The sequence below is a fragment of the Pavona decussata genome, unplaced genomic scaffold, assembly GCF_977016875.1.
Source record: "Pavona decussata unplaced genomic scaffold, jaPavDecu1.1 SCAFFOLD_273, whole genome shotgun sequence".
NCBI classification, from domain to species: Eukaryota; Metazoa; Cnidaria; class Anthozoa; order Scleractinia; family Agariciidae; genus Pavona; species Pavona decussata.
In genome coordinates, this window is record NW_028145675.1 from 409,964 (window position 1) to 422,500 (window position 12,537).

Genomic DNA, 12,537 nt, shown 5'->3' on the forward strand with positions numbered 1-12,537 from the left:
GGAGGAGGGGTGCAAATATTAAATGGAATGGCCCATTCACGGAAAAAAGCAATATCATGCAAAACAATCCGCCTTTTCTTAAGTCAAAATGATTTCTTACCCTGCATTTGAAATCTTAAATAATCGTTAAGTGTTCGCCTGAGTCAATAGTACGCTGCTACGATTAGTCGAAAAATCCTTGAAACGCTTTTGCTACCCGTGTGAGCAGACCACTCATGCCGCAAAAGCCCGAAAAGACTACACTGTTACGCGCACGCGCAATATCTCGCGTTCGGTTCCCTAGTCACTAGAGACCTTTCGGCAACGAGCACGAGATTGAATACGAGTACGACTTTTCAAATCAAGTTCGCGTGGTTTAGATAATCACTCAGTCCAGGTCTTGTTTCTAGGGTGGTTTTATATTCTGGTAAAAAAAAAAAACGGGCAAGGGTGAGAGTTCGGAAGACGTCACTGGTTTTTAACTTGAAACTTGTAGTCGTAGTCAGGTCTAAAAATCCCTACATGGTCCCCATCCCTCCGCCTACCAGCAACGACGACGGCAAGTCGGGAAAAATGACGACTTAAAGACCTCTCGTGACTGTCCCCAGTCTCTTCGGTGAACACGAAATCGAGGTAGTTAAAAATGGCGGTTCAGATGATTGTAAATCACGCGACATTTCTTGTCAAATGTATCGTCATTTATTTATGTTTAAAGTCCGTTCTCGCTCTCAAGGAGTGCAAGAAAATCGACGTTTGCAGTTGTTCAACAGATGAAGGGGAAATTAGTCTTAAAAAACTTGCGGCGACGGGTAAACCAAGGTAAGAAGTTTTATTTGTATAATTTTTAGTCGCGGTGTAATGTCTGGTATGGATTTTTACCACGGAATAGAATTGTTGCTCAAAATGGTCGTTCTCACAAGAAGAACATAAATCCGTCTCAACGGATAAGCCATTTGACGAGTTATCCACCTTGTTGTGAATTCAAGATAGATAAACCCCTCAATTTTTTTTCTTCACTAATCAATGATAATCACTAATCAATAATAATAACAACAACAACAGCAACAATCAATAACAATCAATAGTAGTCAAATTAATTGATTGATATTGTACCCCTGTCAACCCTTTATGAGTCAAATGCGTGAGAGTTTTGTCTCGTCATGACTGGGATTTCCGAAAACGTCCGAGCCACTACCGGAGATTTCTGACAATTTTTCCGAAAATTTCCAAACGTTGCCAAAAAGGTCCAAAGATATTCCGATGACCTTTGAACGCTTACGATTTGAACGGACTGTCAACATTTGAAAGCTTTTGCGATTGTTATAACGAGCAAAGAAATAATACATAACAAATCTAAAATGAAATCCAATGTTTTAGAACAACTCATCCAGATTTGTGAGTCAGGCATGAGAAGTTGTCCTCGATGCGTGAGATAGATGTCTTTGGTCCACAGGCGTCAGACCCACGCATAATGCATGAGAGTTGGCAGGTATAAATTATATTGGAAATCAATTAAAATTAAAGCTGCTATGTTGAGTGATTTTTAGTTGAGCCTTATTGCTCAGCCGCCGTGTTGAATCTCGGGGGAATAAAAAGGTTTGTTTTTGTACGGCAAGCCTCAGCCAGATGCGAATTCAGTGCGAGGCTTGCATGCCGTGCAAAAACAAAGCTTTCAATTCTCCAGAGACTGAACATGGCCGCCGAGTGATAAGGGTCTATTCTCATTGATTTCCATTGATTTTATTGATTTCTATTGAAAATTTATTTTTTTTAAAACACGTCACACATTATTTGCAAAATATTCCCAATAAAGTTTAAATTTTCTGATTTATTATAAAAAGTAAAGTACAAATGAAACAACTGTTATAACAACAACATTTTATAATCATTGCTGTATAGGCAACGGGCATTTGAGAGCTACTTTAAGTAGATTATTTCCTGTCCATAATAAATTAATACAATGTTCGTTATAGTGAGGTCAATATGACATTAACAGGACTGTCAACTCTCCCGGACAATCCAGGAGTCTTCAGATTTTGAACCGTTTCTCCCGGTCTCCAGATTTATGTCTGTGATCTCCAGATTTTGAGCCGTATCTTCGCCTTGATGCAACGCCTCTGCAAGGCGCTTTGTTATTGCTGGCCGTGGAAGTCATATTTGAAGACGTGTGAGGTTGACAGCCGTACATTAAAAATTGACATATGCGAGCTTGCCTTTATTTTATATATAAACAATAAGTCATCGCCATCAATACAGCTACCAGCAAAGTTAACTTAGTGGGCTTGTACGCATTCAATAGTGATGAATGCTGTGGCCAAATGAATCCAACATCATTATTCATACCTAAGAACAAAAGAAATGTTGGATGGTATTGAAGAGGATATTTCATGGAAATCAAACTTCGTTTAACGTCATGCTTTTGTACCATTTTCTTTTAAGAACTGTCATAGAGGAATGTGCAGCACTTGCATGTTTCCAGGCATGAGTAATGAGTTAGTACTTCTTTAAATACAGATCACAAGTGCAGATATGGATAGATTTCTGAGTATCCAAACAAAACAATGCCTGAAACTTTAATATTCTCTTTTTTAACATGCAAATTTGAGGTTCAAATTTTATTACACCACTCTGCAATCCATTATCTTCTGCCACAAATGATGTTTGTTTTGACAGGTTCAAAAGGCCTGCATGCTCATGAGTTATTACTAACTGCTGGTTTCCAATCCATTTTGTCTGTAAATTAGGTCTAACCAAATAGACACAACATATTAATGCCACATTGTCTGGCATATAATTTTTGAATCTAAACAATGTTGAATTGAATGGGTTTCACTCAAGACTTATCGTCAATTTATTAACACTGTGTTATAATCATAAGTCCAATAGTATGAAATTGGACAGGCCTCGTGAAAAGGCATTTGCATGTTTTTATAATGACTGGAAGTCTTACTATTTTTAATAGCACCTTAGCAGATCGTGTTGGCTATGACTTGACAGATCTGAGAATTCAGGATATTTTTGTTAGGGTCAGGGTTACAACCAGGTCAATGCATTTGCAGTTTTTAGTAAACATAATAGGCTAGACTTCTTTGTATTAAAGTGTTTTGCTCAAAACTAAATACAGAACTTATGAACTTATATTAAAGTCTCTTACGTGATAACCAACTGGTCTCTCTGCCAGAGCAGAGCATATTTAATTTAAAGCAACTTTGATTTTAATTAGGCAAAAAAAGCTTTGTCTTATGATATTCAATAGTGTTGCACAAAACACTTCAGTCATTGATAAAGGTGTTGGTGTTGACAACATTTGGTCACCTTCACACAATCTTCTTTCAATGCAGTTTTCTGGGCCAGGAGTTCACACAGTGTATCAGTAATGATCAGGGTCACAAAATTCAGAATAAATTCAGTGACTTATTATTCTTTTGTTATTATTCTAGATTTCCAGATATCCCTTCTGCCAAAGGGCAAACATTCAAATACACATACAGCTGGAATCCATGTAACCCCTATTCAGTGAGTGACGTCGGGGATTGCAAGGATGTAGCAGTAAGTGTTTTATACGCAGATCACCAGCTTATTAGGGAATTTACTGCAATTTTTTTCATTGAAGGGCTGAGAGGAACACTATCTTAATTTGTTGAGTTTTACATGTAGGTTGATTTTTATTTTGTTTTGATCGTGCCTGGATTTTTACTTGTGGCCTTCAATTTCATCAAAGAACATCAATCTGCATTTTTCACTCCAAAATTTTTGCTGTTCTGCTTCTTTCTAATGTTTGCTTTTATTTCACAGACTCAATATTTTGGTAGTCTGTTTATCTCAAAAAAACTTAGTGTAAGCCAGTGGAAAAAAAAACTGGAAATTAGGTTTTCTGACTAATTATTGAGGTCCACATGCAAAATCAAAAATCAACCTTCAATTTTACATAAGATGATTAAGCTCTCAACCCTTAATCTCACTTTTAATTGATCTTAAACAAATGAATTCTCATATCATTAACAAAAGCCACTTTAAAGAATCTGACACCTCCATACATAACAGAATGATCGTCTGGTTGCATCTACTCTTTCTCATCAGGTAATTGCTCAAAATTTTGGAATAGACTAAGCAAAATCTCTGGCTGTTTTTAAACATGGACTGCCTTAACTGCTATATTATGAGCTACATAACTGCCTCTAATTAGTTAGTTTATTTATCTATTTAATGTTTTTGTTCTATTTTGTATTTCATAGCCAGTCTTTAGTTTTATAATTAGTTTCGTTCCTTTTATTCGAGGACCCTTCAGTGTAAAGCACTTTGTGATGTACTAGGCATCATGAATAAAGATAGCTATTATTATTATAAAAATAAAAAATTCTACTCTTTAACTGTTTATTAATTAAAATTATTTAAAATTAAAATGTATGTGTAAGGTGCAAAATCTTTCTTCTTGGCAGCCCCCAAATAATTTGTAGAATGCATGCACTGCCACCCAAAATGAGAAGCAGATTCTCTGTATCCTTTTTAGAAATAAAAGTAAGACCTTTTGTATTAGAAACATTTTAATTTACAACTTTTATCCTGCCTCTATCCATTTATTATTTGTGTCTAATTCTTGTTGTTCACTAATCTAACCTTTTTATCACCACCCCAGCCTGCAGGCTAGTCACTCGGTTTTAATATTTTTCCAATAAAGTGCCTATGAATGCTAAAGATACTGGTACTCTACAAATTTTTATAACTATCATGATTATTATTATAATGCAGCAGTCTGAATGTTCACATGCTTACAAACTAATACAGCTATATAGGGTAGCTTGCATAAAACCTATATGCTATGATCAGTTTGTACTAAACAGCCTAAAACTAAATATAAAACCTATAAAATATAAGACAGATAAAATAGATAAAATCTTTATTTCTGCTCAGGAAAAAAGCAGATGTTTAGATAGTAGATGTTTATCATCATCATCATTATCAATATATATAACAACTTAATTTTGAGTCTAGTCATTACGTAGTGATTTAAGGTGTTTTTTATATTATTTTATATATATTTTTTAATCCTTTTACTGTAAATATATAGAGATTACTTCATGGAAAGCGCATGCGTATGGGATTTTCACACGAGTTGGTGAAGTATCTGAATCGAACAAGTGAGCGCAGCGAACGAGTGAGATTTCTGATACAAAACCAACGAGTGTGAAAATCCCGTACAAAACGCTTTCCATGATGTAATTTGTTTATTTTATACATACTGAGATTTTTTTTATTTATCCAGCTTTAATTGGTTCTCTAAAATAATTACAAAACTCCTGTATTAAATTCTCTTTGAAAAATTGAGTTTTTACTAAAATCGACATGTGAAAATATCACCAATCAAAAATCATTACTGGTGCAAAGGATGGCAAACATTTCAATTTTTAATTAAATAAGGAAATAACAAAAGAAACAAATCCAAAAATTGGTAAAGCCAATAAAGTTCAGTTTGTCACTGCGTAGGGCTGTCTTCGTCTGACGATTCAAACACGCGCTTGATGCGTTTGTGTACTTTCATTATAACAATAAAACACTTGACAGCTATGTGTACATGTTTACCAAACCTGTTCAGCGCGGATGCGTTTGCGTACTTTCATTATAACAATAAAACACTTGAGAGCTATGTGTACATGTTTACCAAACCTGTTCATTAAGCTCTTTTGGCGGGATTTCCTCGATTCTTCTGGTTTCATTTTTGGAGTTGAGAAACTCAGTCAGCAAACTTACATCTCTTCATGTCTTTGAAAGAGTGTTCTTGTTTTTTTGGTCTTCGATAAACTTGTCTATAGGTTTGTCTAGAGACACAAATCTTCTTAATTGTTCAGCCATCCTCAAAAATACCTCCTAGCTCTTGATAAGTTTGAATTACGAACAACTCGAGTACACCGAAAATATTATCTTGTCAAACTTGCCCGACAAAGCCACCCGCGATGACCGCGAAAAAGCCCGCGAAAACACAATTCGCTTAAACTGTGGTTTGTGATTGCACGAAACGATTTTTTCACATGTGAGAAACTCGTTTCACCTCTCTGATTGGTCGAAGTAAAATCCGAAACACTTTTTCACACAGCAAAATTTGAAGCGAAAATCTCAGTATATATGAAATAAAACGTAATTCAACCCTTGGGTTGCAAAGTTGTATCCATTAAACTATCTATCTATCTATCTAATTTCAATTTTTACGTTTTAAATTCAAATTTATTAAGTATTTTATTAATGACGTCTTTATCTTCTTACAGGCTTGTGCTATCGATACAGGTGTTGCAAATAAATACTATGGAATTGCTAAACAAAACACTGCCACATGTGCGTTAGACAAAAATGGAGAATGTACTTTGAAATATACAGGAACTGGATGGTTAAGGTTTGTTTGATTTGTCGTCATTAATGTTAAAGCCATTAAGTATTAATTTAATAAATACTCAACTTCAAGAAATTTAACTTCAACTTTGAATAAAATATATGGCTACATTTTGCACAGTTTTCATTGTAAAAAATAATAATAAAATAATAGTCAGTGAGGGGATATTAATTTTTTTGTTGCATTAATCAATAACTATTAAAACAACAATTATTGCCTGTTAAAATTATAATTATGTTAGCCTACCTATAGGCAAATTATTGCTGATGTCATTGTTTACATTTTTCCTCATCAGCATACAACTTAACTCATAGAAGCCGTGGCCGTATATATGAACTAAATGCAAAAGTTGAAAGAGCTGATTTAGTTGAGCAATTTGTACAATGTTCAGTTCTTTGCAAGCAATATTGAAGGAAATATCAGCCATCAAAAACTGCGAAATTGCTGGGTGGCAAAAAAGTTAATGAGCCATACATTCTCTGTAAAATTTCGAGTTTTCAGAAGAGAATTTCTCTGAAATCATTTGATATATTGGGTTCAAATTTTCAGAGAAAACTGAAACTGTTATGCTCTTTCAATATTCAGGGTTTTTATTTTATTAGTGTCATCAGATAGTGATAAGCATATGTTAATGAGGCAAAAAGTGTAAACAAAGATTTGCCTATAAGAGCTTGCAACTTAAAAGCTAATCAGGGACACCTGACTGATAAGCGATTATGAATGTACCTGTTCATTTACTGTATTTGGTAAGTACACAATGGTATATTGAGTTGGAGACAAAAATCGCAGTCTACAATTTGTATGCATACTAGCAGTGCTGCTGTATGGATCTGGCCCCAGTTGTTTAAAGGGTGGATAACTTTATCCAGTGGATAAGTCAATATCGAGCGGTGCAAATGTATACCAAACAATGCTTCTGGGAAGTTTTTCACGCAATCCCATACTTAAATTAGGCATACGCTTCTACTTTATACACGAATAATTATAGGGCTATAGGCAAATTCTTGCACAAATTTATTTAACATAGCAACCTATCCAGATGCGAAAAGCGCTTGGCATTTGCGTATGGGCAAGTGAAAGTCTGGGTTCGACTTTACATGAAATGCATTGTGGGATGCAAACATGGCCGACAAGCTCGTGGTCTCACTCGTGGTCTGGGTGTTGGTTTGTAATTAAAGGACAGCCTATTTAGGTAAAAGACCAAATACAGACAAAGAGGAAGTGGTCGTTTCAGATGAACAGCCTGGGTCTAGCCACAGGGAGTCCACAAAAGTTGTGAAAAATAAATTAATTAATTAATAAATTATCGACTTACATTGTTCGTTTCTTCTGGTTTTCTATAGTGCTCATTTGCATACAATTTACGCGACAACACTAATGTCGTGTACTGAGTTGTGCGCGAGCGGATCTGAGCTCTGCTCACTATACTATATGTAAAATTAATATTGACAAGGGAGGCAACTTTTCAGTGAAACAATTTGAACACACTCAGCAAAATAGCTTTGAACGTTCGACTTGTTCACCTCTTTGCAACCAAATTCGTATCAAACTAAAGCTGGATAATTTGGGAACACACTTACCTGTCAGAAATATCCGAAGAAGAAACAATTTTGAGCCAGCACTTTAGCTCCCTTTTCGTAGTTTTGCTCGGTGTATTTTTTCGTAACAGCTGCGGCCAGTTACCTTGGCGCAGACGTCACAGATTTACGCGCCATTTCGAGCAAAATGTCGCCTCTCCCTTCCTCCTAAAGATGTTTTTGCGCGACAGCCATGGACAGTCACGGCTCCCTGTTCTGTCACAAATTGCACAAACTGAAATTCTACTTGTTTTATTTACAAAATTTAGGTTTGCGCGACAAGTCGGCTAAAATTTATTTCTGGTCTCGCGCGATTTGTACAGTGAGAGATTTCGTAAGTTTCAAAAAAGAAAAGGTTAAGTCCCACTATGAGCCTATGTGACCTGCACTGCTGGAATTTTTACCCACTTTCTGTAGCTTGATAAAACTAGGTGTAATGGTACTCCCCCGTGGATGACATGCTAGTCCATTGCAGGGTTACCTCCAGCAGCTTGTCACCAGTACCCATTTATACACCTGGGTGAAGAGAGGCAATGTGGAGCAAAGTTTTTTGTTTAAGGAAACAACATCACAATGAAGTGAGACTAACCTTAAGCCTTGAACCACCAACCCTCCATTACCATCCAGTCAAAAAACTGATATACTAAATACCACTTAAGACCACCATGCCTCTATGTTTGTCTTAAACAGTGCACCGGCTCGCCTAACTGTCACACTTCATTGTGATCAAGCAGAGGAGGGCAAAGTTGATCCAATGACCTCTACTTCTACACAGGATTACGTAAGTTACCTGGCTTGTTTTAAGTAAAGCTGCAAAAAGTCAGTGGAGGCTTAACTTTAATTTTTCTTTTCATTCCACACTCTGTCGGTTAACAACCTTTCCTCGTCAAATAATGTCTGACCCTCCCCCTGAATTAGCTCCCCCCTTATATCATTCAGTTTATTAAGCAAATGCACTATGAATAATTGTTGTTTTTATAAATATTATTATTGTTATTATTATCATAATCATCATCATTATCATTAAATTGTTACTATTATTATTATTATTATTATTATTATTATTATTATTATGCGACCACCTCCCGTAAGCAACCACATCCTAAACAACTGTTTTGTTTCTCAGTTAAATACTGTTTCAAGAGCTCTCTCGTAAGCGACCACCACTCAAATTTCTTAAGGGACTGCAACCACTTTTTAGGCCATAAATTTGACATAGTTTTTTGGTTTCTGTTTCCAGTAAGCAACTACCCAACATAATCATGTATGATCGTTAGTAAATCATTACTTAGAAGTGACAAATAAGTTCAATTTTTAATAATGCTACCCCTGACTGCTGACAGATAATAACAGTTTACAGAGTATACGCACCCCATGTTTGACGTTGTTTTCCTAAGTTTTGTTCTGTTTAAATTTCAGGTGATTTTAATTAAAATGACACAGACACATTGACAAGTACTGTACACTCTACTGTACTTTTCCCGGAACTTGCTGCATGTGAAAAAATCAAAAAAATTAATTTCTTTTTGCCTAATCTTAGCTGATAATGAACATTTTTATGTCATTAGTTAATCAATCCTGTATTAGGCTTATTTTGTTGATCTTTCCCGTTAGCAACCACCTCCCATAAGCGACCACTTTGTCATGCCCTAAGGGTGGTTGCTTACGAGAGATTTGACTGTATTGTTATTATTATTATTATTATTATTATTATTATTATTATTATTATTATTATTATTATTATTATGCAGCAGTATAAAACATATGGATGCTTAATAAAATAGCTACATGGGGTGCAGCAAAACCCATGGTGCCTAAAGGAATGTAATCATCTCCAAATAGAACTATATCCGACAAAACTACTACTAAAACTCTATATCATGTCACAGTGTTGTTATTGTTATTGTTATTGTTATTGTTGTTATTGTTATTGTTATTGTTATTGTTGTTATTGTTATTGTTATTGTTATTATTATTATTATTATTATTATTGTTAGTGTTATTGTTGTTATTGTTATTGTTATTGTTATTGTTATTGTTGTTGCTATTGTTAATATTATTATTATTATTATTATTATTATTATTATTATTATTATTATTATTGAAACAAGAAATATGAGTGATAGGAACCGACGTTTCGGTGCATCTTGCGCCATTATCAAAGTTACATAATTAATGATAAAAAGCGGCAAGATGCACCGAAACGTCGGTTCCTATCACTCATATTTCTTGTTTCATGTATTTCTAAATCATTTCATTTAAGATTATTATTATTATTATTATTATTATTATTATTATTATTATTATTGTTAGTGTTATTGTTGTTATTGTTATTGTTATTCTTATTGTTATTGCATATGTATGAAGTTTATCAGATATTTATCAGGCCATAGGGGTGTGCCACACCTTGCATTCTTCTCCCATGCAGTGATCTGTCCTTAAGTGTCAAGCTTCTAACCATACCCAGTAAACACAAACACTGCAAGAATTGGTATCTATCTAGCAATTTAGAATGCAATATTTTGTTCTTAAAAGGGTTTTGAACATCAGAGTTCATGCGTTATTGAAAGGTAAAGTGCAGTTATGATGTAAGTTAAACCAGACTGCTAATCACTAACTACTGTGATTATTTTTCAGGGAACTGTTTTGCGCTCCAAATATTGCTGCCCAGTTCCCTCATCATCTCCTAGCAGCAGTTCTGGACCAAGTTTAGGAAGCATTTTAGTGATCACGTAGGGTTCAGTGTTGTTTTACCTTTTACAGTGTAACTAAGTACTGTAAACATTGCAGTGGGTATCAGGCTGGTCCCACACTCAATCTACATGTTATTACTTTTTGGACCAAGCCTTAAGCTTTTTAGAAAAGATTGTGTCGTAAACCTTGTATGAGTGGATCTGGGGACTTTTAAGGTTTGAGGTCTCTTAAATAACACGTGAAATTGGCTGCCATTGTAAATCAGGACAGACGTGTGGTGTGCATTGCACTGTTCGTGTGGGAATCCAACAAATAATTTCCAGGTGAATCAATGTTTGAAATATTCAATGCTGTAAACTGAAAACACTCGTCAAAAAATTTTGCTGATCAAACTTGAGGCGTCTAGACGCTATACAGTGTAGCTGTACATGTTTCGCAATAAGCTTTTGACTTCATTATCTTTCTTTGATGTGGGCTTTATTGACAATTTTACGGAAACTCAACCTAAAAGCAAATGCCCACTTTCTCCCTAAATCTAAACTTCTCAAAATTGATAGGCAAAATTTTTTACCAAGTACATTTAAAACTCTCTGATTAATCCAGAATTTCCCATATAAACCCTTCATAACATGTTGAAAACGGCTTTACAGCGGTTTTCCGTTGAGCGTCGAAACTTTTTATCGTTTCCTTTGGTTTTGCTTTACTGCGCTCTGTGATTGGTTAGGAAAACTCGCGCCACTTTCTCAACCAATGAGAAGCCAAACCAAACCAATCGTGACTCGCACGCGTTTCTTTTTTTCCCGCGCTTGGCGCCGATTGCGTCTGTCTGCTTCGAATGCTGATTGGTTCATTGCGCTATTTGCCTTTTATGTGATTGGTCAGAGTAATTCCTTTCGTTTGGTTTTACGACAACAATTGAAACCTGCTCTAACCCGCACATGTTGCCACTTACTAAAAAAAAACATTTGCCAGTATAGTGAACCATCCACTTTGATAAGCGCTAACATCTTCAGAAGGTATTGAAATCCTAATTTCAATTGGCAGTCCTTTCTGGAAAGTCAGCGGGAGAGCTTGAAACATGAGCGGTATGGTCTATTTCCTTGCCGCCCGGATGATAACTCTCAGCTCGACTGTTTAGGAAGGAGTATATAAATGTATATATGAACTAAATGCAAAAGTTGAAAGGGCTGATTAAGTTGAGCAATTTGTGCACTTTTAAGCTCTTTGCAAGCAATATTGAAGGAAATATCAGCCATCAAAAACTGCGAAATTGGTGGGTGGCAAAAAAAGTTAATGAGCCATACGTTCTCCGTAAAATTTTGAGTTTTTAGAAGAGAATTTCTCCGAAACCATTCGATGTATTGGGCTCAAATTTTCAGAGAAAACTGAAACTGTTATGCTCTTTCAATATTCAGAGTTTTCATTTTATTAGCGTCATGAGATAGCATATAACCTATAACCCTTTTGTTTTGCAGATTTTCCTGTATTCTTATTGTGTACATCATTTGCGGTATTTTGCTTAACAAATACGCCAGGAATATGGAGGGGATGGAGGCGTTTCCGAACTACTCGTTTTGGGTAGATTTCCCTTACTTAATTAAGGTAAGTTAGTGAAACTGTTGAATTGTAGAGGTCGCAATCTAACTTCGCTTTGCAATCTCACTATTTTATCAAACACACAAGTCACCAGAATGATGGAAATGATCACTTAAAGCAGTACCGTTATGCGTGCAGAACAATGCAAAAGAAAATAGACACCTCTGAATTTATGTATCCAAACTCACTATACAGTTTAAAATAGACAAAGAGCTTGACGTGACTATGTCACCCTCCCCCTAGCTTTACTCACATGTAGGCATGGCAAGACAGGATCATTATCTGATGTCTATGTTGTAATTAACAAAT

The 12,537-nt window shown here is 35.4% G+C and overlaps 1 protein-coding gene across 1 annotated transcript in view; it reads left to right on the forward strand.

The window, feature by feature from the left end:
• The first annotated feature begins 596 nt into the window (after positions 1–596).
• The window catches only part of LOC146455481 (uncharacterized), a 14,557-nt gene continuing 2,616 nt past the window's right edge, over positions 597–12,537 (forward strand). The window contains exons 1-6 of the mRNA XM_085094137.1: positions 597–798; positions 3,420–3,528; positions 6,240–6,364; positions 8,629–8,719; positions 10,576–10,670; positions 12,108–12,234. Coding sequence (XP_084950263.1) covers positions 623–798; positions 3,420–3,528; positions 6,240–6,364; positions 8,629–8,719; positions 10,576–10,670; positions 12,108–12,234 — 723 coding nt within the window. The 5' untranslated portion in view covers positions 597–622. The remainder of the gene's footprint in view (positions 799–3,419; positions 3,529–6,239; positions 6,365–8,628; positions 8,720–10,575; positions 10,671–12,107; positions 12,235–12,537) is intronic.